At 40.4% G+C, this 27,281-nt stretch overlaps 2 protein-coding genes across 5 annotated transcripts in view; both read right to left on the bottom strand.

Annotated features, from left to right (window-relative positions):
- The window catches only part of LOC308071802 (uncharacterized protein), a 110,798-nt gene extending 92,935 nt beyond the window's left edge, over positions 1 to 17,863 (bottom strand). The window contains exon 1 of the mRNA XM_080407767.1: positions 1,153 to 17,863. The gene's annotated coding sequence lies outside the window, so the exon portion shown is untranslated. The remainder of the gene's footprint in view (positions 1 to 1,152) is intronic.
- A 127-nt stretch (positions 17,864 to 17,990) lies between these two features.
- Positions 17,991 to 27,281, bottom strand: part of BTBD3 (BTB domain containing 3) — a 48,000-nt gene continuing 38,709 nt past the window's right edge. For all 4 annotated transcript variants that reach the window (XM_080407746.1, XM_080407747.1, XM_080407748.1 and 1 more), the window contains 3 exons: positions 27,033 to 27,123; positions 26,431 to 26,549; positions 17,991 to 22,333 (listed from right to left, as the gene is read on the bottom strand). In XM_080407746.1, coding sequence (XP_080263872.1) covers positions 21,301 to 22,333; positions 26,431 to 26,549; positions 27,033 to 27,123 — 1,243 coding nt within the window. In that variant the 3' untranslated portion in view covers positions 17,991 to 21,300. The remainder of the gene's footprint in view (positions 22,334 to 26,430; positions 26,550 to 27,032; positions 27,124 to 27,281) is intronic.

The raw sequence follows: 27,281 nt of genomic DNA, 5'->3' as shown, positions 1-27,281 counted from the left end.
AAGGTTTCTTAAAATGGCTTGGAAATAGAAGCAAATACGAAAATTTCATGAAGGTCTCACGAGCATGTCTAGTCATCCTCTACTACAATAACTAGAAGGCACTCAATAAAATGAAAAGCAGCTGATTTAGACATGACTGAAGGAAAGGTTCATTTCTATTAGCCTGAGGAATCTATGCCACAAAGTAGCAAACAGGTCAGCTGTTTAACTGGCTTCCAAAGAGCGTGAGAAAAAACCCACAGTGTGTTGCAAACTAAAACACCCAGAGGGGGTTTTGTATGTGTGCACACACGTGTATGTGCTTCATAGAACAGGTGGAACAGCAGAAAACAAGCTCTGTACAATAAGGGCCAGAAACTCTGTGCAGGCACATTTTTCTATAAATTGTCCTGCTGTAAAGTTTCTGGAACAATCTTCTGACATGGCTGGAATGGGCCCTGCTGAAAGAGAAGATACTCTATTAGAAAATCCATAGGGCTATCTGATATGAAGCTTCCAGTCTTTCTGTATCCTTTGTTCCTTAATTTCCTTGCTTTGACCTAGTTTTCCTTATTATTGTAATTCCTTTGCAGAACATTAACTCTGAATTTGATGTAACAGTAATGGGGAAAAACTTTTTCTTCCTACCCCAGTTTGGCAACTTGGATGATGAGGTGTCCAAGAAGGAAGCTCTGTCTTTGATAATTTGTTTTTGTTTGGTTCTCTAAGTACAACAACCACTTTCTACAAAAAACACTAATAGCTTTTCAAAGCTTTTATCTTTCTGTATGACATCTTCCAGATTAAGCCTTTTCTTAAATGTGAGTGGATTTGAAAAATAGGACAGGAAGAGTCCATTCTGGAATTTTCTATTCATTTTTCTTAAATGAAAAAAAAAAAATGTTTCAAAAGACTGATTGTTCTTTTTCAAAAAGGAGTTATTTTTGGTGATTAGAAAAGCCTGGAGGGAGAAACTCTCAGGGGAACTCACTGCTGCAGTGTCATTGTGGACAAAGACTCAGATTTGAAGGACTTGATTTTGCAGAAGCAATAACATTCAGTTACAATAGCCAACGATAAAAAGAAGTATAACCGAAGGGAAAGAAAACTAGTTTCATGTAAGGACTTAACATTAAAATGTGTTCAGGAAAAGACCCGATCAGGACAGATTACCTCATTTTTCTTTTTATGAAGTGCTCTGCACAAACATTTCAGGCATGTTGTACTGTCCAGTGGTACGAGAAGTACTAGATCTGGAAGTTTATTCCTGTGAAAGTAACAGAGAAAATACACTTTTAAATATGAAATGTGTCTGGCTGTCTTGATGACTGTGGATATTGACAGTGTTACCAGGTACTTTACCATGCACACACTCTGTTATTCCACTTTTGTATTTTAATTAGTACAGGAAATGAAGTACTTGTTGCATAAGAGTATTGAAAGAAAGGAGAAAAGGAAAAATAGATATGATTTTCTTTGCAAACATGAATATTTTTTTAAATGTAGCTCTTTCCAAAAATAAAAAGCATTATAAAGAAAACAATTTTTGGTGAAGAATAAATCAGTAGGAGTTCTTCCTGACACACTCCAGTAGAGTGGCTAATGTGCCTCAACTGTGAACAGACATTCAGTGTGAGATGCCAACCGCTCTACCGTAACCCACTCAAAATTCCAACATCACGGACATGGGGTTCCCAGCACTGGCAGTCTCCCTCCACTCAACCACTTCTGCTATGTCTCAGAACTTGCGAATGTGGGCACAGCCAAGAGTAAGGAGTTTCCATGATAGGGGCAGACAGGAGAGAAAGCTGAAGACAGGATGGCCCAGCCCAGCCCCACAGAATTTAAACAAGAAATCAGAAATTTAAATCAGAAAATCCACAAGACAAACCTGTGCTTATTCCTTAGGTCTGGGTTTGTTGAGTTTTCCCCTGCTCCTTTAATTCATCACTGCTGAACAGCTTGAAACTCACAGTATTATAGGGATTTTATCCTTGTTATCCAGGTAATATTAGGATATTTAGAGAAACATCTTGACTCAAAATTAAGTTGGCTCAAATCTCTAGGTATGTTTTTCTGCCCTGATCCTGATTTCCACTGCAGCAAAACCATACCCAGATGAAGAGGAGACCAACAGTGAGAAGCACACTTTCTCCATGGTTTGTTACATCCATTGAGAATGAGGCGGAGATCAGTTCTTCCCCACGTGCTCCCCAGGATGCTCCACCACCTTTTTATATTTGGCATAAAAGCAACTGTGAACATCAGGACCTGAACTGTGGGATGAGGGGCAGCAATCAGAGGGTTGCAATGTACTCAGGGAGGGGAGGATGTAAGATCCTTAAAAACCACCAGGAGAGAAGCACATTACAGCATGGTAAACATATGCTGAAGGACAACTATTCCTGTGGATGCTTCCCCCTACCAAAACCCCCCTGAAAAACACCTACCTTTTATTCACTGAAACACAGTACCCCCTTTTAGGCACTGTTGATTCACACACAACATACACAAGATGGTGCCGAGAGAGAAAACCTATTTCTCACTAAGAGTAAATTCAGCAGGCTATGCTGTCCAAAGCACCAACCTTCAGTGATACAGAAGTAGGACATCTCTAAAAATAAGACTTCTTGTAAGGAAGATTAAAAAAAAAAAAAAAAAAAAAAAGAACCAGAATCACATTTTCCATAAAGGCTTACTTACTTACTTACATAAAGAAAAAAAAAAAATCCTCTGGGACTTAAACCAGAACCTTATAACGAGCCCCTTCTTATTTAAAGTCATGGCACTTTCCAAAGAAATCTGTGGAAATAAAAGGAGTGTCACTATAGAAGAAGTAATTTTGTTAGTTCATTTATATAATTAGAGGTTTAAGCCATGAGGATCAGCCATGTTCTGGCTTGAAAGGCCAAACGTAAAACGCTCTTGAGTATTCAGATTTTAAGAATAAGGCCCAAAAAAGTTTCAAAATTAGAGGGTATTTTGACCTTAGTTTAAAATCTTTTTCAAGTAAGTCTAAGTGAATTAAACATAATTTTTCATGACTGATTAGAGTATACATTTAACCATCAGTTGCATCTCACATTCTGCTACCTACCAGCTGGAACATTGATGAGACTTTTTATAATTTTGTTATAGCTACCTTGTGGAACAATTTAATCATATAAAATCTTATAATGCAGATGCACAAGTAAAACAATACCAGCTGCTGGCTTCTGGTTTTATCATGCTGCTTTACCCCTTTCCTTCTCCCCGTGCCGTAGAGCACCCCCCCCTTCACAAGGTCTGCCTTTGAAGGATGCTATCTGCAGGAACAAGCTGATTTTTTCATGCCTAACATCCAAGATGCGGAGTCCCTGAAGGAGCAGTAAAGATGCAGGGCTTCACAGGCCCAGATCTTACTGAGGGAACCTCCTGAGCAAAGAGATTATCTGATAATGCAGACACTTCTTTTTTTTTTCCCCCACCCAAAAGAGAAGTTAACACTGAGAGGACAATGCCCACCTATTTAACTGCTTGAAATGATTCTCAAAGAAGAATTCTGCAAGGCTCTGGCACAGGGCTGCCCTATCTAGACAAAGAACAGGACAAGTCTTGTATAAATTAAGGATTTTGATTTTCAGGATAAAATTGCTTAAATGTCATCTTTGTCGTTGGCTTTACAGCAAAACAATGGCAGATGAAAAAGCGTTGCAAACAAGTAAGGTGACAGCTCATCAACATGCAGCACTTCCTACTATGCAGCACACTTAGAAGTGCATCACATTTGAATGGTACCATTTATCTTTATAACATTTTCTTGCTAGACTGTATTTCATTTCTTTCTTTTTCTGACCTCCAACTCCTCTGCCAGAGGTGGTACAGAAAATATGCAGTAGCAATGGGAAGGAGAGCAGAGGCAGAGAAGTATCAATTTATACCACAGACTTTGTGACTAATCGCTGAGTAGCATCTCTTCAGAATTAACATAATCTCTGAAAGGTTCCCATATGTTTGAGGCTGACTGTGTGCATTTATGCTAATCAGCTTCAAATTATAATCAAGATATTAGAACACAACTTGGCTAAGCAAACACCAGAGAAGATCAGCAAATATGCATCAGTGAGAAGAAAACAGAGCTTTGGAGGGGAGAATCTGATTCCTATCAGCTTCTGGCTGGTAAGCCCACAGCCCAGGGAGGCAAAGAGTCCTTGCAGAGGGACCACTGAGGGCACTAGGCTGATGGGACCTCTCCCTCATGCCTGAGTAGTGTAGTAGCCAGGCTGCGTCTCTCCTGTTTCTTTCCAACAACTGCAAAAAATTACCTGCAATGCAGAATGGCTGTTATCTAGATAAAGTCCCCTTGCCACGACTGGTGAAAGGATTTATTTTTTTTCTTCTTGCAAGCCCCCAGAATGAACCATACAAGTAGCCTCACACAGCAGCAACGTGCTGAGTGATTCAACTTTTCTGCACAGGAACAACAGGTCAGGGTGCTTCAGTCCTAACAGGCTGGCATCAATTTGTCTCCTCCTCCTCTATGCCTGAAGACTTCTCTTTCACAGGACTCCTCCAGCAACCCCGCTAAGTGCAGCCCATCCTGCCAAGGGCATGCAACAACATAAATTGAGTGCACACTCTGCACGCTGTCTGGGCTCCGTTTGCAGCAGCTACATGCAGGCTTTCTCACACACACATATGCATACTTTACATGACGCAAACAGAGTTGGTAATTTAAACCTCATATTTTCTTCTTGCTCTCCACTTGGTCCCTTTCTTTGGTACATCCTGGAGGTCTCCACAGAGGAAAGAGCAGGTGTGGAAGTAGCTAACAAGATATTCAGTAAGACCAGATTTTGATAGACACAACAAGCCAAATCACCCCCAAACTTCTGTTTCTCGGTGTCCAGCTTTAAGGATCACTTTATTTACAGCTAGAAAAATTACCTGCAGCAGTATTGTTGGGGAACTAAAGCCTACAGTAACATTTAACTTCCATTTCAGCTACTCTACATTGAATATTCCCTTTGGAAATTCAGAGTGCAGCTACGTTGTCTGTTACAGGTGTTACATAAAGAAAATCAGAATGAGGTATTTGGGCACTGACCTGCTTCATTCTATTTTTTGGCATTCTCTCCTTCCCACCCCCAACACATATTTGTGAAGCATGAAATACATTCACCCTTCCTGACTCGGTTCTATTCTTTTTCAATCCTGACAGAACACCTGAGGTTAGCAAGTGAACTGTGCTAGGCTGGGTCATGTTTTCAAATGAAGAAAAAAACCTGCAAGCCTGAGGTAGATTGATAAAATTTTGGTTTCATAGCTGACAATCATTTTTCATCATTGTTTCAAGCATGAAAGATTTAGCAATGGTTGCGTAAAACTTCAGTGGCACAAACCTTTGATGTTCTGTCAAGCAGCTTTGCTTTTCTCAGTCATACACACTGCAGCCACAAATTACTCCCTGGCAATCCTAGGTGAGGATTATGAAGATTATTAGAAAAACCTGAGGTTTAAAGAGTTATTAAAAGTACCTTTGCATTTCAGCAACACACGAACAAGCAATTGTGTTCTTCACAAAAAGCCTGACTTATTTTAATGTGCTGCTGATTTTTCTCTCTCAACTGATCTCTTTGGCTGGGCATTTTCACCTCAAGTTCCAAGTAATCAAACTGTCATGAGCATTGCCTACTAAGAGAAAGCACTGAAACAAACAATAAAAGAGCATTAGCAATCTGCTTGTGAGCTGCAAGCACACGCACAGAAGCTGAGCAGAGCACATGTTATTCTGAAAGGCCAGTTGTGCTACTTAGAGTGTGAACTCCGCAGGAAAAAGCTACACAGCAATATAGAATTAGAATACAGAATTCTGTTTTATTTTCAACTTCCACCTTCAGGAATGATGGATGTACCATCTATTTCACTATTAATAGAACAAAGCAAAGCTATACACTCTGAATTCAGGACAATTTTTTGCTCTGGCTTGAGCTCCATGGAGCTGTCCAGAGGTTTCTTGTTTTTAAATTCAATTAAATTAAATTAAACAAGTAAAATGCAACTGGCCCATCACCACCAAAGCTGGTGCTTAAAAATCCACATCTTGTCCAGTAAAGTCTTTCACCTAAATAATGTGTACTCTTACCTTTTTTTTGTTTGGTTGTTTTTTTTTTTTTACTTGCAGTTTTACTTCATCAACAGCATCTGAGGATCACTGTGTTCTGTATTTTGCTGTGATACTGCACCTGTGGAATGGAGGTACTGTAGACACTTGGCACATGCATTTGCTAACTACTGTTGCAGATCTGGGGATGCAGGTCCCTCAGATTTTTGCTTCATGACCACAAGTGTTTTTTACCATCCAAAGAGGCTTTAGCTGTAAGATAGGGAAAACAGCACTTTTCTAAACAATTAATCTGCCCCAGGTAAAGTATCTGTGTAAAGGTTACACAAGGAGGGAAGGTTAAAGAATATCAGCATCTTCCTCAGAGCCTTGGAAGTTAGTACTAATAATCATTATTAAGATCTTTAAATTTGAGAATGATGCTTAGGTTCTATTGCACACATTTTACAAGAAACTGCCCTTTTTGAAGAAGCTTTACTGCAATCGAGGAGGAGCACAGCAGTTTAATGAAGGGATGGGAGGGAAGTAAAAGTAACAGCAGTAATAAGTCAAAGAAATAGGCTTTGTTGCCTGTACAAGATTTGCACGAGTGTTTCATGCATATAGTCATGTCCAGGCGGAGAGGTATTCAGATCCCCAAATGCTGGGTTTATCCAGTGATGGTAGGACTGGGTAATTCAATCCAAATACCTCAAACTTCATTGCTCTCAAGATTTAAAGTGACCTCTTCAGAGACTAGACAGTGAGGAAAGATCAAATCAAACAAACATTATCTCACACCTTAAGAAGTCGATGAGACTATACATGCACCAATTATGTGATTACTTCTTGGTGTGCTAGTACTCTTGCTTCTTTCTCAGTATTTAATTATCAAATACCCAAATGAACTCCTTAGGATAAAGCTATAACTCAAAAATTATTCACTGAAAAGAGCTGTTGAATAACATGTGACACACACACACAAATCCATTTGTAGATAATCCCCAATCAGCAAAATTCATTGACTAAATTATAAGTCTTTAATTATTCACTCATCTCTCACCACACAACTTTCCCCCTCTCCCCCTTGACAAATTTCTAAAATGATCAAAATGCTGATTACAGCCCAACAGTTTATACAGCCTCTCGTCTTTATGTCTCCCTTTGAGTTTGTTCCCTCCAGTCCTTTAGTAAGCAAACCCTTCTGGTTCAGTAATTTGGCGAACCAGTAAAATTTTTACTTGCAATTATATAACTGCTGCAAGGCACTCCAGTCAGCAGGAATGCCATCCAGGAGATTCACAGCCATAAAAATGCATAAACAGCCATCGTTCCCTACCATAGGACTTTTATTGGGTATGCAGTCCATAGTTCTGAATGCTTTGATTTATTGGAGTGAGAAGCAATGTGAAAACACTGCCAGGCTTCCAGAGCCACTGAGATATTAGGCTGCTCCATTCACATACATCATGCTCACAAAAAGCAGAGGAATCTGGTAAGCTATAAATTAGAAGATCCTGGAGGTATGGGGCGGAGGAGGAATCATGAGGGTAAACTTAGCTTGTGATTAGCTTTAAATCCTGAGAAACATTAAAGAAATTCTGGGAGTTTCATGACTTACACCTTCCCTTTACTACTGTTCCTTTATTTATTTCCAGCAGAAGTGCAGACCCACACTGGCTTGCAGCCGCTTGTGCCAGCAGTATCTGCCTGTTCTGTTGAGCTCTTTCTGTCACAGGTCTTATTTGGAAATAACTTATTAAAGTCTTAGACGTGATGCATTTTTAATTCTGCTGTGAAGGCCTTAGAGAAGATGCTGCTTTGGCTAACAAGGCTTTCCACCCAGCTATGGCCCTGTACTGCTCTCCTTTCTTCCCTTCACAGCCACTGTAATCCCTCACTTTCTGAGGGATCCCTTTTGCACAAGAGATAGGAGCTCTTTTTTCCCACCCAGTCTGCACAGTGCCTGGCTTATACTATTAATGTAACAGCTCTCTAACTATTAAAGGGCAAACTGCAGCTACAAAATTAATTCTGCACAGATTTCTAAACCTGAATTAGCCTTCAGTTGCTCGTGACAATTTGTGTTAGATCCCATGCATGTTTCAAGGCTTTGTAGACCACTTTCAGCGCTAACCAGCCCTATAAATTACATCACAACTGATACCCTATTTCTGGAGTATAAGATTCTGTATGATATGTATCTTCCTCAACCCTAATCCTGTTTGCAGGTGATCTCCCACTGCATTGATTCATTGCAATCAGCCTGAAAAAACAGCCAGCCCTCATTTTTGCTCACATCCTGCACACAAGCATGGAACAACTGAAATTCCCTGCTTTCTGGTCCCCATCCTTGTAAGCTTCGCAGCCAGGTGTGAAATTTCCTTTTAGCTTACCAGTAACTGAATGGACCAGAACAGCTGGTCCCCTTGCAGTAGCACTGAAAGCTAATGGTACCAGAGATGCCAAACCAAAGTCAGAGTTTAGAGCCAGGATGCTCTACTATACCAGCTGCTTACACAAGCTTGTACAGCAAGGCAGGCTTTAAGAAAAAAAGATCAAAATCCCTACCAGTAAAGCATCATTTTACCTCATTTGCTTCTGATTTGTTTTAAGGTTTCTCCAGCAAACATTATAGACTATTTAATCCTGTTTTTTTTTTCAGCTACAGAATATTCTTACAGCATTTTTTTTCTGATGGTAATTTTTTACAGAAATATCACCATTCTTTCAGCTCCTCAGACAAAAGGGACCTTTTAAAGAGTACATTGGACTAGACCTCCATACTGCAAAGTTGTTCTTTTAAGGTACTTCTTGGGGCTCGCTCTGGGTTGATGAGGGAAGGGAAGGCAGGTGAGCCTGCATTTTTGGAAGGGGCAATTGACTGCAGCCCTTAACTAGTCATTTTGCAGCTAACCCTCTGTAAGGCAGCTCTCTTCCACATGGTAAACAGGCTTATTTATTTTTCTCACATCTCATGCGTAATGCTTTCAATGTAGCCTAAGTAGACGAGCAACCAGCTTCTGTCCTTGGATACCAGCCCAGTTCTCCTTGACTTCACCAGCATGTGTGGACTATCTGAAGAAAGAATCCAGCTCAGTATGGTATTTACACTACAAGCTAGTCATCAAAACAGCCACCAGCTCCTGTTTCATGAGCAAAGATATAAATTCCAGGTCATTACATAAACTGACTTTATGGTGCTTTTGCAGAGGCCATTAACTCAGCTACAGCCTTCTGCTCACCCTTCAGAGGAGGAACAGGGCCGATATCTTCTCAAACAGCAACACCCTACTCTCCTTTCCTGTAGAGGTGCTGGTACAAACCAGGAGAAACATTGCACATCTCACTTACTGCGTGGTCCCCAGTGGGAACTTGACCTAAATTCTGTGGCACACCAGGAAAACCAATCTGAGATCTTGCAGCTAATCCAAAAAACATGAAAAGGTTGGAGAGTGCCTCCTTGTGAGTAAGACTGTGCTACGTAGCAGAGTCATTTCCAGGACTGTCTCAGATGTCCTGTGCCTCATTTCTCCATCTGTAAAATAGGGCTAAGAGTCCTCCCTCACACACAGGTGATAATGTGATGAAAGATGCTCAAAGATCAAGTATAGTCTATAAAACTTTGTCAAGTTTAATTTGGTATAAACTGGCAGCAACTTTAAAGTTTCAAAGGCAATTCAATTCAGTTTTTTAGTGCTGTTTCGAAACATTAACGTCTACTCTGCTACTGCAGTTTGTTTTGCAGATCCACAGCTGTCAAACAGAAGTCATTAGAGGAAGGGGGAAGAAGCTGGAGGTTTTGTAAAAAATTATTAGGAGCAAATTAATCCATGTTGGCTATGAATTTTGCATCAGTAGATTTCAGTGCAAATCTAATTGTAGTAAACAGTGTATATTCCCTCTAGCTCTAGCTGTTGTTTTGAGCTGTCTTCAGATGCACTGGCCTCCCTGAATTGCTTTATAGGCCATCCACATTGCAGAGATTTTCTTTGCAGTTGATACCCCAAGGCTGGTATCTTCAGGCTAAAAGCTGACAGGGTGTAGAGCTTATGCATACCACCTCAGTGGAGCTGTGCTGATTGACAGCTGAGGGTCTGATTTATAATTAAAGAGTAGAAAAATTGGCTTCTGAAAAAAAGTTCTGGGATGAAGGTGGAGTCTCCTATGAGCTCGATGGCTCTGGGTTTCAGAAAACAGCTTTTAAAATTTTCTGTGCAGGGAAATAGCCTGTGCCTGTGAGAGGTACCTGCTTCCATCACCTAACCAGTCACAACTCATTGCCTACACGGCTGTACCAACAAACTGATCTCAGGGTGATCCTACACATGAAATCAGTAAAATATTCCAAGCTGAAATTAATTCTAGGTCATTTACCTAATCCAGTTAAAGAACAGCTCCAGAAACAATTTCATGAGTGCAGCCAAGGGAGCAGGAGTGTGTGAACATCCCTAAAACTATGGAGACTGCCTTTTAGGAAAATAGACACTTTTGGTGGCTTTCCCAGCAACCAGCCCTCACTGAAATCATCCTCACCTGCTACCATCAAAAAGCAATCGATAACAACCCTCAGCCTAGTAGTCATCAGTTTAAAAGGAGAAAAAAAAAAAAAAAAAAAAAGAGGCATAATAGAGGCCCTCCTCATGACACAGTCTTCAGGGCTTCATGTCCATTGCTAATAGCCAATAAAACATTTATTCCTGAAAGTCATTGTGCCATTTCCACTGTCCCTCATACTGCTGGTTGGTGGAATGCTGAAGACCTCTTCTTGCCAGAGCTTTAAACAATGCACAGGCATTGCATTGTTTAAATGCAATTACTCCAACTTAGTAACTCTCAGTTACTAAGTTACTTAGTAAATCACTCCAACTTAGATTTGATGCTTTTCCTCACGATTAAATGGGCTACTCGCAGACAGACTACTCACTAACTTCAAAGCTCCCTGTCTTAGCGAACAAGAAACAAATTGCTTCCCCAGTGACTCCCCTCAAGGGAGTAACGCAGGACGAACCTGTGATATTTGCATTAATTCATCTTTAAACATAAAGCAGAATAGATTCTGTTTCTTTAATATATTTTCACATTATTTAAATGGAATTGTTTTAAAAGCCAGTAACGTGCTTGCTTTGGGGATATTTTGCATTTATATTTACCTTTTGGTTGGCAGTTCATCTTATGGGAAGATCTGTTGGAACTAAAGCAGTTAAGGCTTACAAAGATTTTAGAAAGGATTTACATCTGAGGCCACTTTCATCCTGATTTTCAGTAATGTAACTTTTCTCAGTTTAGTGACATTTAAGGATATTGGAAATCTTTCAGTGACAGAGCGCACCAGCGATCTCAGCTGCCTGAGGAAAGCAGGGCTTTACTGCGCTTGTCCTGATACCTGCTGCCTATAAAGTGGTTTTATCAGCAGATATCAAAGCACTTTGCAGAGGTGATCAATTTCATCCTCCCATTTTTGCAGTGGGGGAAAGAAACATGCAGGAGTGAACAATATTGTTTGAAGGCCAGCAGAAGAAGGGTTAATATTTTTTCTTGTTTGCTCACAACAAAAACTATAGATTACAAGATGCTGCTTGCTCTGTCCTCTCCAGTTACATCAAAGTACTTTGAGACCATTATTAGGGCATTCCTGCGCTACCTAGTCTTGTTTTAGGATTCACTGTCCAGTTACCTTCACTTCCCTCTGCTGCTGCGGGAACTCTGCAGCAGGGCAGGTATAAAAAGGGACCACATATAACTCAGTGCTCAGTCAGCATCTTTTACTTCAATCTGACAGTAAAAGTGGACTTTAGTAAAATGCTGTCAATGGAAGAACCTGAGGCACGATTCAATTCTGATTGGAAGAGCGCATGTATGACCGAATCTGTAAGGTTGTGTAAGTTCAGACATCCATCAAAGTGAAGAAAAACCTTTCTGGGGCTCAGCCGCCAGCTCTTCTTCAGCCCAAAGAGCGTCCAGGCTCTAGGCACTTTCTAACAGGATTGCTGTCCTGAGAAAACGGAGCTGTTGTGCTTTCATTGCTGACCTAATCCACAGCAGCAACACTGACACACAGTGCCAGCAATGACACCCCATTGCCTGAACAGCTGCATCACTCCTAGCCTTTGTTTTATCTTCTGATTAGCTGCAAGAAATTAGCTGTCACACAGAAATCAGACTGACTCACATTGCATTGTCTGGGAACAGTATCTATGCAAAGATACTCTTAAGGCAAACAGGAGGTTCTGTATTTTTTTTAATAACAGTTCACAGCTGAATATTATGAAGTGCTGGGGGGAAACATCAACACCTTGATCATTAGGTAAATGCTTTTGAGCTCTTTACTGGCTTTAAGATTTACTGTTTAGCCACTCTAATTCCTATCATGTGCAAATGTTTCCTATATTAACAGGAGAAGAGTGATTTGTGGCCAGTGAATGGGAAACAGAACATCAATTTAACGGGGCCATTTGGGGTTAGCACAAAATGACAGAACAGCAGGAAGCAGTTAAAAGCTTCCCCCTCAGCAATCAAAGCTCTGCAATTTTGAGTCTTTTCCTCCAATCAAGTAGTGTATTGATGAGAAACCAGTTCTGATAATGACCTTTGAAAGACCTCATTCTGGCCTTCGGGGGTAATGCATTTCTCTAACTATGGTGTCCTAACAGGAGCTCAGCAAAAGCACATCATCTACACAATCACTTGAGCAGCATGACAAATGGCAGAAACCAAGGATAGGAGGCTTCTTTGCCCTTAACTTGGCTGAGGTTGTTTTTTTTTTGAAAGGTCCTGATCTCACCCTGACTATGCTGGTGTTGCTTTTTCTATACACATCATCCTCTCTCCTTACCTGCCTGTCTGAGCTCATTGAAATTACGGATAGACTATCCTTACTAATTCATCAGTCCTACTGTAACCCAATGCGCTAGTTCTTTCCTGTGTTGCATATTTTTAAATTTCATTCTATAAGCCTGACTCCCAGATCAAGTCACACTCACATTTTGTTCCAAGCTTTAGTTCAATTAATTTCACTTTTTTTGGCAGTGCTGAAAAGAAACTCTCCCTCTGAATGCCAGCTTTCCTAGGTGGGAAACAGTAGGTGTTTGCTCTCAGCCCTGCTAACGTTGGGAGTCATATTTCATTACATCATATTTCATTACATGAAAATACACCTTCAAACAGCGACAAGCCTGCCAGTGCAGACTGCATTACAGGAAAATGCTAGGAAGGAATCAGAACACCACAGTATCTTTCAGCTGATTTTAGTGACCATTCCACAACTCGCCTTTAAAGCTGTAGTTTTCAGATTTAAGCCTCTGCCTTTTCCCAGTACCCCAGAGCTAGTGATACCCATGATCACAGTGACTGCCTTGTTGGGGAGTTCTGCTTGTAAAATGGGAACAAAAGTGGCTGCCATAAGCTGGTAGAACCTTTTAAGTATCTCATGTTGCACTTCAGTAATTTTTATAACTCCTAATACCAGCTCAGAAATGCTGTGAAATGCTGACCCAGTGTGAACTCACTCTGTCAGTTCATATTTGTTTGAAATATTGGCAGGCTTTATGCCAGATCTGGGATCATCCACCCCCATCCCCCCACAGCTGGCAGAAAAGGGACACAGAAATCACAGAACTTGCCAAGGCCATCCTGCGTGCCCCAGCTAATTCACCAGAAAGGCATCAGGTTGAGCCCATGCCCAATTCACATCACATCAGTATATCTGAGAAGAGAACATAGCACCCTGCTACTGCCATCCTTGGAAACAAAAGTGGGGGTGCAGGGAAAGCTTCTACTCCTAACTCCGTCTCGGGACTCCTGCTCCTTGCCATCTTATTACGAGCCAACAAAGACTGTGTGCAGATGGGTAAAGGAGATTGCTTGATATGGCAGTTACAGGTTATATTTGAAAATCATTTTCCTAAGCCAGTTTAGCCACCCTGCTCATGCCCTGGCAGTGGGGAGGAAAACCAGCTTATGTAGCATATATTGTAAAGAAATTACTATATGAAGTATGGAGGACAAAGGCAAAAACATGTATGGGCTTTATTCTAAGGTAGTAAATCAACTTATCCCTTTGGAGTTTCTAGGAAAGTCTTAAGCATAAGCAACTTCTAAAAATCATTTAAATAGTTGTCTTGACTGTATTCTTACCTTATGCTGGTTGATTTGGCTCCGACGATGCCTGAAGAGTTCTCCTGAAGCCAGTTTACTGTCTATTGTCTGTGCCTTATGAGAGTTGGTATTTCTGATTATATGCTTTTCCTCTGTATCCTACATCTCTGACCTTCATTTCTTTCCCTCAGCATCGCTTCTCCCTAAGCGCTAATGGTGTCTGATGCCAGTACTACTACTAGCATGCCCTCATCAATAAGAAAAAGCACGAACATGTCACACCTTAGTTTAAGAGTGCAACTAAAAGACAACTGCCTCAACAGCTGGATGTGTCTTTATATTTTGTTACCCCCATGTTCTGGAAGTTCTGCAGGATTTAGTATTTCTAAGCTAAATACAGTTCCTTGGTTATTTAGTTCATAAGAAGTCCTACTAGATAAACAAACCAGACAATGCCAAGCTCCAGCTCTCTATGATTTTATTACATCACAACTTCCTAAGAAAAGGCATTAGAGAAGAAAGCAGATGTTTCCATGTATGCTTTTAAGGTAGATGTGAGTCCTGTCCCCCACCACCTCTCCTGAGCCCACTGGGACTGTTGACTTTGTAAATACAGAAGCATGAATTAGCCTTTGCAGAATCACAATTCTCACACCCTACAATAAAGCAAACTAATGCTCATCTTCCCTTTTAAACAAAACCAGCAATTGCCTGGAGAAAGTGGTGCTAGGAAACACTGAAATACATGCACTCACATGCACACACAGAGAAGATTTACCCTGCCCTCTCCTGCCATGCTAGGTCAGTGTTCAGCTCACCGAGATGTCCCACTATCACTCAGCCAGTCCTTTCCACCAGGCCCTCCCAGCCCCCTCAGTCTCAGCACACAGGGCATCGATGGGCTTCAATCACATGGAATCCTGCGGCACAGAGCAGGAATAGGCAGCTCAGGGCAAAGGAGAGCTGGAGACTCTTCCAGAATAATACACTGCAAAATGGGATTCACAGCTGTGAAAGATCACAATCATGTGCCATTCAGTGGCTCAGCTATAACATTCTGTCACTGAGACCATTATGATACAGGATCCCAGTTCTTTGGCTCATGAAATCAGCTTCTTTACAACAGCCTTGCATCCAGAAGCTTCCACTGCTGCCTTCATGCAGTGGTCCCTCATTGCATTTTATGCCTTCCAATTCCACATGGCTGCTGAATTATTAGACATGATGTTCAGCATCTGATTGCTGTCAGCATAAGGCTGCACAAGGTGTTTCCCCCTCAGGGAAATGGAAACTTTTCCTCTGTACTTAACCACAGCATCACCACTGAAGGCATCTTCCCATGTAAGCCCTTGTCTGTTTTTAGGCTAAAACCAGCCACAGCTATTCTTGAAATGCTGATGCTCCCCAAGTAGCACTTAATGCGACTGTAAAGCTTTAAAATTAGGTCTAGAAAATTGCATCTGCTAGGATCTGTTCAAATGTAAACCCCATTGGACCAGGATGGAGGATCCCTGAAGGCCAACTATATTATCTTTGTGTATAGAAAACAATTAGAAAGCTAACTTTAAAATGCTGCAATTAGAGGCTTAATATAAATACATTTCTGATGCTATCAACAAGCTTGCAGATTTCAAGAAGCTCTTTCAAAAGGGCCTTCAAGCAGAATAGCTGGTTTTGTTTTTCCTTCATGCTGAACAGACTACGGGCAATTTACACACACTTTCTAATCTTAAAAATACTTTATCCATACTATGCATCTTATGTGCTATGAATTCCATACAGACTGTAAAAATCTACATAAAGCCTTATACAGATTTACTGCTCTGCCTTTAGATTCATGGCTGAAGATAAAGCATGCTAGTAGAAAACCTCAGGGGCAGGCACATAAAATCTGATGAGCAGGAGTTTTGTAAGATTTAATAGAAAGGTTTCTACCTATATTTTAGATAATCAGATTACAGTAGGATTTCAAAATTAATTTCCCTTTCTTGGGCAGTTTTATGTTTTGTTTTGGAAATAATCACACAAATTGAACACTGCAAATGAAAATCTTTGGTTTATTAAGGTCACTAGGGCAACTCCTACAGATTTCAATCGGGCTAGGGCCTCACTTTATGGGGAATTCTTGGGAAGAAAATAAAATCAGACTTCTGCAAATGGAGCAGCATGCCAAAAAGCTTTTTTTTTTAAATTTTATTTTGATTATGGTCATACTGCCATGTGAGAAAGCAGCTCCTTTCATTGCCTTCAGGAAATCAGCAGGTATTCCTGCTCCCACTGATTGCTTGCAAGCATGGTAGAATAGGCTGGCTTAAAAGCCGCTGCTTTTTCACAGTGGCCAAATACTGCTGGTGAGCTGAAGTTCCCATCTCACTCTTGTTCCAGGATCTCAGCTTCCACTGAGTACGGAGCTTAGGAGGTCCAAAAAGACCCTCCTGTTTACAGCAGTACCAGTCAGCTTCCTTAAGGAGATACAGGGCTGTCCTGGACTGTAGGATAAATAGGCTTGCCTACTACAGGCTAAGAAATCTTGGGTTCCTGCTCCTGAGAGTCGAGCACTCAGAAGTGTTTTAGATGGGACCTTGCTTTCATGACAGGCAGTGGCTGTCAGCTCTGGAGGAATTTCCAACTAAGTGGGAACCGAGCCCTTCTCCATCAAGCAGAATTTTACCTGTGAGATGAACAACTGAATTCAGCTCTTGGTGTCTTCTTCCTCCCAAACCTAGAAACATCCTATCACGTTTTTCCTTCCACTTCAAACTCCTTTTTTTATCTGGTGTGAACACACACATGCTTCTCTGCCATCACTGAACACAGCGCAAGGGACTGACACAGCTCTACATAACAACCATTTCCAAAGCAAGTGTCCTGGTACTTCTGACAGACTTCAGCCAGAAACAGAGATGAACATCCCTTCCTGCACCAAATCACACTGATACCTACCACACATTTAAGAGCTGGTATCACTAGTACAGAGCAAGGCATAGGGCAGTTCCTGTATGAAGCCAGTTCCAAACTAATGAGAGGCACTGGACATGGAAAAGAATTTGGATTAAAAATGTAGCAATGTGGTACCAAGTATTGCAGTAAGAATTCTAGAAAAACAACTTACCAAAAGTGACAAGTTTGATGCCTGTAAACATGCTTTAATCAGAATTTTGGATGAAGTCTTAAGGCACTGTCTTTACTGGGGAACACTTCGTCAATTTTCCATGTCTTTGTATCACAGTGTGGAGTATTTATTAGCTAGTAATATCTGAAAGGTCTCGGAGATAGGCATGACAGAAGTGGGGCTTCAGCTTCACTGACCACAGAAGTATTTAAAATGACGTTTCAAATCTACTGGAAGAAAACTGTTGAGTAAGAAAATAGTCAGAATTCTGGATAATATTACATATTTAACTTTTCAGCAGAGAACAACCTCTTGGCACTAACCATGTCCTTTATTCTGATAGATCAGAGACTGAAAACCATGGCCTTTCCTGTGTCAACTGTCTTTTAGAATTAACACAAGACCCTCCTCCTTCATCTCCACATGCTTAATAATATTAATAGAACATTAAAATATTAATACTAGTAGACAAGGTCTTTCATAAAGCACAAATGAATTCATTCACTCTAGCTCATTAGCTTAATCGTCAACCTTTTTACAATGTAACTGATTAACATTTTCATTGTTCTTGTTTTATCCTTAGACTTTTACTTCTTCAGGGATCAAAAGATCTCTGAATACATAAGCTCAACAACTATCTGTGCACAACTGTACCACAATAGACGTCACTGAAAGAGATAACTAAGCAAAGGCTCATGCTTCAAAGATACTGCAGGAAACAACCATTTAAGAACCATTTTTATTTGTATGTTTAATGCGATTATACACATTCATGAGTCCAACAAGATCTGCACTGTGACATTAAAGATACAGTACAATAACATTCAACATGAGGTACTTCATATTTATATATATCTGTCCTTTATAAATAACGCTGTAAGCCTGCTAAGGTCAAACACTGCTCCAGCACAAATGGGTGCTGGGACCTGAAGTTAGCTGTTTGTCACAACAAATTAAAAAAAAAAAATCCCAAACCAGTTCAGTGCAATATGTATGTAGAAATTAAAATGTTTACTTAAATACTATTTTAGATATGCAGAAAGTATATTACATTATACTCTCTTATCATATATTCTCCCCACCAGGAAAATCAAAATACAAGTAGCAAGGATGGCCAGGTACAGTTTAAGACAGAATCTATGAACGGATCTCTATTGACATTATGCTTACATTCCAGGTTGATATGGCTGATGCTTGCAAAACTTCAATCAATGTATTCCAGCTTGGATGCTACTGCTAAACCAACCAAGTCGACATTTAGACACCTATTTAAGTGCCCTGATGTCCTAAGGTGACTGATCCTTGCCACCTTCTCACACACCGATACCGGTTAGCATCAAGCTGTGCTCAGACTGAAGTCGCACTGTCAGCATCAAAATGTGTTTTGGGGTGCTTACGTTTGTTCATCCATACTGAAAAACTTTACATGCACTGGCTTGTAAAGCGTGGAATGGACTCAGAGGAATTAGGTTGCTTTCATCCTACCTCGTCAAGAAGATTTCATAAAAGTAGCAAATAAAAACAATAATTAAGTAACAGCTCATTTTCTACATATTACAACTACACAGTATTATGATCTCCTAACTTCCTTTCTAGCCACTGAATGTAGTAGATACCTCATCATTATTTGCAGATAAGTAAAAATAAAATAAAGTGAGAACTCAAGTCTAGTTATACCAATGCAGTAATGATCTGTCCCACCAGCTGACACACCTGATTTTTTTCCAAACAACTCAGAATGCAGCTTGCTACTGCAAGCAACTTGTCAATCTGATCATCACTCAAGAGTAATTACATCTACATCAACTGCTTGCTGTAAGAAAACTTAATCAGCTGATTAGCATCTTTCTCTGCTTTCAAATGTATTTAAATAAATAGAACTGCTGCTCAGCTGTCTAAAAGTAGATGACCATTACCTCATCACAATCTTAGATTCCTTTTTGCAGTCTCTTCAGCAACTCTTCCTCCAGTCCATACAATTTATACTTTTGTCTATTTTAGGCTGGAGATCTAAATATAATTAACTGCAGGTTCTTTAAATCACTCTTTGGGAGTTTTCCATGGAGCATTCTGCTTAGATTTCACTAACAGTTGGATTATGTATATCTGTTAGAAAAAAATCAAAACATATTTCTACATATTTTGAGGGTATTTACATTTCAGACAGAACACTGCTTACACACACACGTATGTATGTATGTATACAGAATGTTAAACACTAAGATGGGTGAAAAGCATTGATCTTGCAGGGGCAGTCTTTTACCCGGCTCTTCTTTTATTACCTAGAGAGATCTGGGCTTTGGCCATATACTGTTTGATGTCTACACTCCAGTTTTCCTTACTTCAGATGGTACTTTGGACACTGTAAAGATGTATTGGCACTTTACAATGGCCAGATGCCAAGATTCCAACCGTCAAGAAACACTTAGAGTAATAGTATTAAACTGGTAAGAAATCATATGGCAAAAACATTTTTATTACAAAACTGACAAGTGAATTCAGGGTTGTGCTACATTAATGTGCTGATATACCGTAACATTAATTTTCAGTCTGCCTAAAGAATCATTTGGTCCTCTCATTTCCTTAAAAACATATGCAACAAACAGAACCCACTTCACAGGTGGAATAAGAATAAGATGCTTTACAATAGGTAGTGTGTCTCTGAGAAGCAACTGTCCCAATGCAATAGTGAAGGATTTTCTTATGTTCAAATAGTACCTGTATTTCTTTCTTATACTGGTTTCCTTCCCTAATAAAAGGAGTTATGATCCCTAACGGTTTTCCAAAAATGATACTGACATATAACAGGAAGTTTGGGAAAAAAAATTAGACAAGGAAAAGGTCTGTACCACAAAATCCTCTGACTGATGTGTAATCGTAAGCAGTTCAAGAGATCCAACATTAATACATTAGAGAAGACTTCCTCCTCCTCACTATCATCTGATGATATACACCAAGTGTAATATGACCACAGTTGGGAATCTTGTGTCTTTGTCTAAACTTCCACTGATAATGTAAGGTAATAAAAGAAGAAATCTCGTATTACAGGAAAAAGCCCAAGTCAGGATTGGTACATTCCTTTGTTCCTCTATAATCTGCCTCTACCATGTTTAGGAGGAAGAAAAAAAAACCACCCAAAACAAACAAAAAATTATCCTGCATTGGATGACAGGTACTAATTCCCACTTATTTAGCAAGGGTTCAAAGAAAAGCCATTTAAATAGCAAATGAACTTCAATGTAGCAAAAACTAGGTCACGGGAGTAGAGTTTCAAGAGCTGCGTATACAAATGGAACATGTGCAAGTACTTTCTTGCCTTCATGGTGGGATCCCTAGAAAATAGAACTCTGAGGGTAACCTGCCAAGCCCATATCCCCTCCTCACTGTGAACATGTCCACCCACTGAGGACATGGTCAGCACACTGCGTAGCTTCCTGAAAGCTGCTTCCTTCTCTCCATCTTCCCCTGTAGCTATCCCCAACAGCTGGCCACAGGGGAATCTCACAGGATGAAGGCTTAAACCCATGCTTTTTCTGCTTACATCTGAAACACTTCTTTCAGCCCCCATTATCAAAAGCAGCTCAGTTTACTGTAATCTCTTAAGTCTGAAAAATACATAGAAGACAGAGCTATAAAATAAGGCTCTTTGCTTTCTACCCCTACCTCCCCAAATAACTACAAGCAGAAAACAAGAAATGGAGAAAATGAAGACAGCATCAGACAAGAAGAGGGGACATCCTCTGGTGATTCACAGGTGCATCAAAGAAAGGGTCAGCACCACCAGCAAACAGGCACCCCTTTAACAAAGCCTGTAAAACTTGCTTGTTCCTAAGAGCTTCCAGTTTAAACATTACACTTAAACTTTATCACCAACGATGCTACAAGTACAGCAAGCCAGTAACTTGCCCACAGCATTTAGTTACATATTACCTGTACTGGTCACATATCTGTAGATAAAAAGCTAAGCGGCAGTAGGCCTGAGCCAGACAGGTTCTTCATAGCAAAATGCTTCATCTCCACACACTTCTATTCAAGCATAAAATATGAGTTCAGGAATTTGCCCTCCCTGTACCCCAGTGCCATTTGTACTGTCCGAAGAGCACTGAAACTGAACAGTCACCTTCCCACACTGAACTTCTGTCATTCCTTCTTGTCCAAAATAGCTGAGTTCGTTACCATCCAGAATCACACTAGCTGTGTAGAAGGTGTCGGGCTCAATCTGCACCGGATATTCAAACCACACAGGAAAAGTGTTACTAGAACCATCTGAGAAATATTTACTCAAGTTCTGGCCTAAGATAACTCCTTGTCGTTTGAGTTCAATCTTGGCACTGTACTCTGCTGATCCACAGCTGGAGCCGTACAGCCCGAAGCCAGCAATAAACACTCTCTTATCAACAGCAAACTGGATGCTGTCACAGCGGCCCCTGTAGCGCCACTGGTTGCTGCGGTAAGCACAGGACTGGAAACGGTGGCATCGCTGAGGAACAAGCCCTTTCCGGGGCTTGCTTACAAACTGTAACTCTGGCTTTTTGGCAGCCGTATACCAGAGGAAGATATCATTGGTTTCGTTCAGAGTCAGAATCCCAGACTGAGCAGCACCATTTGCGAAGTCGTCGAGTGCCATGGTAGGGATGCGTATCAAGTACAGAGCCTTCCCGAGGACTTTGCGCTTGTTCTCTATGGTAGCTGTTAGCTCTTGTCGCTGACATTCCACTTCAGCCCAGTTCAGAGCTGCTTCGAAAACAACAATTTCTTTGGCATTCAGAGTCTCCCTTCGGAGAATGCTTTCAAGTGTCTGAAAATCAATGTCACAGAATCCCTCAGACTTCAAAGCTAGCTCAGCTTGGGCATCAATCACTTCCCAACAGCGCTGGGTCAGGTCAGGTTCCTCGAATAAGCAGCTCTGGGAAAGCAGCACACAGGCATTCTTTGCACTTAGGCTTGTCTCTAGAAAGTTGACGCAGGCGCGGGCAAGATGAGGGACGATATACTTCTTGGCAGCATAAAGAGTGGCCAGTACGGTATCTGCAGCCAAATCAATTTCATCGCAATATATGTATCTGAAATAAAACACATGCATGTAACATTGCTGCTTAACGCAAAAACGTGATTTGTTAACTACATCTGAAAATTATAAACAAAGAATATTTAAATGGCTCTACATTAAAACTAAGCACTGCTTTTGGGGAACATTGATTAAATCCAGAATGAAAAGTATAAACTAAATTCATTACTCATGTAAGACCACGGAAGAGAACAGGCTTAAATCCAAGCAAAACTTTGCATTTGGGGTACACGCTATGCAGAGAAAGATTACATTTACAACTACAGCCCTTCCAGCTCTGCGTTCCCTCCATACATGCTTTGGCTAATGAGAGGCTACCTGCCCCAGGCAGTAGCTCCTCAAGGGCTAACAGAACAGTCTGGAACATGTCTTACAAAGAGCACTTGGACTGGATACTCCGTGAATGGTGATTTGACACGTATATACAAATACAGGAATGAAAACAAGTTTATTGGGAATAACTTAGTCTAAGAGGACAAATGCTTTCAAAGTATATCAGGTGCTATCCATTTTCGTAACTACTGGGGTGTGTTTTTTTAGGGGGGGTGGCTTTTTTGGTGTGTCATCATGGCGTCCCACACACCCCCCCCACCCCCACCCCTTTTTAACAGACTGATGAAGCATATAGAAAAAGTTAAAAGCACAATTTAATTCTCAGGTTTCTTAATGCTTACAGCATCCTAGCTTCACTAGCACAGTGTTTTTTCCTCAGTCTCATTGCATAAGGAGAAAAAAAGCTTTACTGCTATGCTGGTGCGGTGGAAGAGATGAAGGTGAAATTCTGTTTATGTGACAAAACTGCTGGGATTCACTGCTCAGAGAAATGAAGCATTGTACAGTTTGTTCTTTTTAATATCTCATGCTTCAGGGCCCCATTTGCAGCTGGTGAATGCAATGTGCTAAAACCATGCCAAATGCAATTTTACTCTTCATAGGGATAAGCAAGTCTTGATGGTTATGGTTGATAAAAGTATCTTCCTCCAGTAAAGATGAAGTTGTATGTGACCCTGTACTAATTAAAAAATTCTAGTTAGCAGGTTTCCCAACACAATGAATTTTTTGCAGAACAGATGTGCTTGTAAAGTGGAATTAGTACCTAGACTGTCTGATTATAGTTCAAAATATGTTTATTTGTATTTTGCAGGTGTACGGTACTATCTTCCAAATCACACTTTAAAAAGATGTCCTGAGCAGATACTGCTCAAGCAATATAATAAAATCTAAGAGCTTACAGAGAAAAAGAACACTTACACAGACCCCAAACCTTTTTTTTTTTTTCTCACCTTTATTACTTTGTTTCAGCTGGTCTATTTATAACAACAAAAAGCAGATCTATGTATCACTGGTTACAGGCTTAGCTCCTTTACTGTCCAAAAAATTTTCAATGTATCAATTCATTCGTTTTTATGATTCTGTTCATTGCTCTCCAACTCTTTTCTCCCTTCGATTACTTCTATTTGCCTGCTAGTACAGCAGAGAATGATGACATCTGTTTTAAATTGAAATAGTACAAAAGTCGCTAGTTTAATATTCATGAAAGTGAAGAACCAATATCACTGATTTACAACAGACACAGCACAGATCGGCTGCCAGCAATATTCCACACTTCTCACTCTGCCAATGCACTTCGACTCTGGTCTGCAATTACTGATATTCCAGTTTCACCCTGTTCTTGAACAGAGAATTCTGCTAGACCAGAGGGTTTGACGTTTGGTAAAAACATTCATCCTGGGATGAGACCAGAGTTCTGACTTGAACTGTTGAGATTAAGATAAGATACAATACATTAAAGATACCAATTCAGTGTGTCAGCTAGGCTATTAATTTAACCCTATTTTTAAAACTGTAGATAACAGCCAAAGCAATTTTACTGAGAGAGTAATTAGTATCTACCATTCAAGGTATTCTTTTCTGTGTTACACCTGGCAATACCTTGTCTGATGTTTGTTGCCAGAATGCCCATTACATAGCAGAAGATAAAAAATGTTTAGCTGTAAGAATTCACTGTCCAGGGGAAAACCAAAAACAACCCTACCACCCTCTTCTAAAAACCAAACACACCGCTCCCTCCCCCCCAAAAAAAAACCCAAAAAAACCCAACCAAACAAAACCCAACCGCAAGAAACTACAAAACCAAACTCAATCTATTTTCTGACAAAGCTTTGATGCGTCCATCCTGACTGCAGAAAGTAGTGTACGAAGGGATATGAAAAGGAGCTGCTTTGGGATAGGTAAAGACTTTTCCTTCTGAAGCAACACCATCATGAACCTTCTGCCACCCACTGCTCACCAGCTGCAAGCAACACTCATGGGGATGATTTCCCACTGGGAGAGGAGTGAAGGGGATCGTGGCTCCCCCCATGCTCCACCCAGTGCAGCACATGCACTGGATCCTGCGATAAGGGGAATGCTGCACTGCTGAGCAACATCCCTTTCCCTTCCCTGCACTGTCATGGCTGCAGTCCTGGTGTTCGCAGACACAGGAGCACTTTGCATGTTCAAGCCCATTGCACCAGTGGAAGTTAGCACTGGCAAGGTTAGCTCAAGACCCACACAAAAAAAGTTTGTGGTCTTTTGATTCTTTACATAAAAGCTGAGAAGGTGAAGAATCCCATGGTCCTGGCCATGCTCTCAAAGATAGTCTCCTAAATTGCCATGGGCTAAACAATATGCCAAGACCTAGATGTCAGTATTAATACTCTCTTTTCTAGGTTTGCTCTCAGAACACATTTCTTAATGATAAATTAAGAAAGCATTCAGTTTTTATATGGCAAAACATGTTTAGCCACAGTGAAATAGATTTGCTGTTCAAAAAGAAAGGGCAGCCAGGGGAATCCAAGTATCTTGTATTTATGCCTTGTAAAATTCTGCGTGAAAGTAAAGCACAAGCCTGAGCTCTGCAGAAAACACAAAACCATAAAGCCCCAAAGCAAGGATCCACAATGCCTACATAAAGTCTTATCTTAACTTTACATTCCAGGTCTATAGAACATCTGTGTGACTACAGCTTCTCCTGGCAGTTACTGATATTTGCACAGAACATTTCTGATGTTCATGATAACCTATAAAAACTCTACATACAACTTTGAATGTTCATCTACAGTGCCACTGTAATGTAAAAGAAAGAAGGAATTCATTCTGTCGTCACAAGCTAGTCAAAACAATCTATGAAATACAACAAATTGCTAGCTAGTGATTACACCATTACATGTAAGAAAATCTGCAGCCTATTAAAAGGTTCACTATCAGGTACTAATGTATATTATCAGAAAGCAACAGCAGTTACTAACGCTGAAGGGAAAAAACCCTCAAAGCCATAGCATTTCCATAATAGGGCATTTCTCTAATAATCAGTGCTTATGGATACATTCAAGGACAATTCAGCAGCAGAGCTGTTTCATTATGCTCCTTCAGGAAAAGCTAGCATTTCTTACACAGTTTGCAAGAAGAAAAGTAACGATCATGTAAACTGACTGTTTTTCCTCCGTTAGGATAAAAAAAACCCTATTCATGTAATCAGCCTTTTTATCACTTTCCAAATGCATCCATATGATAGATGAGGAGAAATTTCATTTTCAGAGGCTGTATTCAATGACTTAGGGTTGTTTTTCTAACACAAGACCTGCATATTGCAAGTTTATAAAAGAGCTGGAACGATATCAATATACAAATGCAGCAATGCTGGGTTTGGGGGGTTTTGTGTGCGTGTTTTTAACTTTTCACTATGCTTGCAAAGAAGAACAGGGCTTTTTTGTTACAGCTGACAATTCTTTTTAGTAACTCCATTCCTTTGTGTAACTTGTAGTGACAAATCAGATCAATAGGCATTACAGTATACAATGTACCCAAAGATCCCCTGTCAAAGTCATTATTTATAACTGCCTACATTAGTCTAACATATGCGTGCCCAGGAAGTAGAGGGGGAGAGCAAAATGAGGTAAAAGTTTAAAATACTTGAAACACAAAAAGAGGAATATTTTAAGCAACTGCTTTCTTTCTGTTTATACAGAAGTTTAATACTTTAACTATGACATTACCAGTGTATGTATACATCAGAAAGGAAAACATATCCAGCAGATGAATGATGCTTACTTCAGCATTGCGAGAAAAGCAGCAGGCTCAACATCTGGTATACGGATTTCATCTTTGTCCTCAGCAAGCTCTCCGTAAAACATCGCGTGGAATACAGAGCTCCCAACAGCCAGGACATACTGTTGAGAAAGGGAAATCTTATTTCATGCTTCAAACTGAAAGCACTGCCAACAAAAACAATGTGGGAGAGTGGGCTTCACTGACAGACTCTATAGACACACTTCAGTAAGAAATGAAGTCAAAGTTAAGAACAGACTTACACATTTTCCCTGCATTTTACTCTCATGGGCATACATGCATTAGCTACTGGAAAATGTTCATATCCATCACAGAAGTTAACTATTTCTAGAAAATCTCAAGAGTAATATTAATCAACAGCACAAAGCAGTATTCCTAACTTTACGATTGCCTTAGCACAAGTGTACTGTTTAACTGAAAACACAAAGAAAAGCAAGGGACAGACTATTCCACTGCATGTAGGCTTTTAAAATACAGAATTATGCCTGTCCCAGAAGAGCCAAGTCTCCCATGCTACGTCCTGGTATAACCATGTTCGCTCTCTGGCTATCCCCACCCGAGCTGATAATGCAGCTGTTGCTTACTTTGTGTCCTGGCAGCCGCTGGGTCCCACCTGGTGGCCCGACCACAAAATGAACATCCGCCATCAAGTCATTGTTGAACATCACTGCATTTCTACAAACAGAGGTAATGTGTTAATTTACGGCGCCCAGGAACTCTGTGCTTGCCCCACACCCAAGAAATTTAATTTCTTAACAACTTAAAGTTGCATGTTAGTAAAGAGAAGCGTGTCACGCTTTGTTTTAAGCTACTTTACAAATCATCACACTAAT

Source organism: Falco punctatus (assembly GCF_963210335.1).
Source record: "Falco punctatus genome assembly, chromosome: 12".
NCBI lineage: Eukaryota > Metazoa > Chordata > Aves > Falconiformes > Falconidae > Falco > Falco punctatus.
Note: the sequence above shows the minus strand (reverse complement) of the source record. Positions and strands in the feature narration are given on the sequence as shown.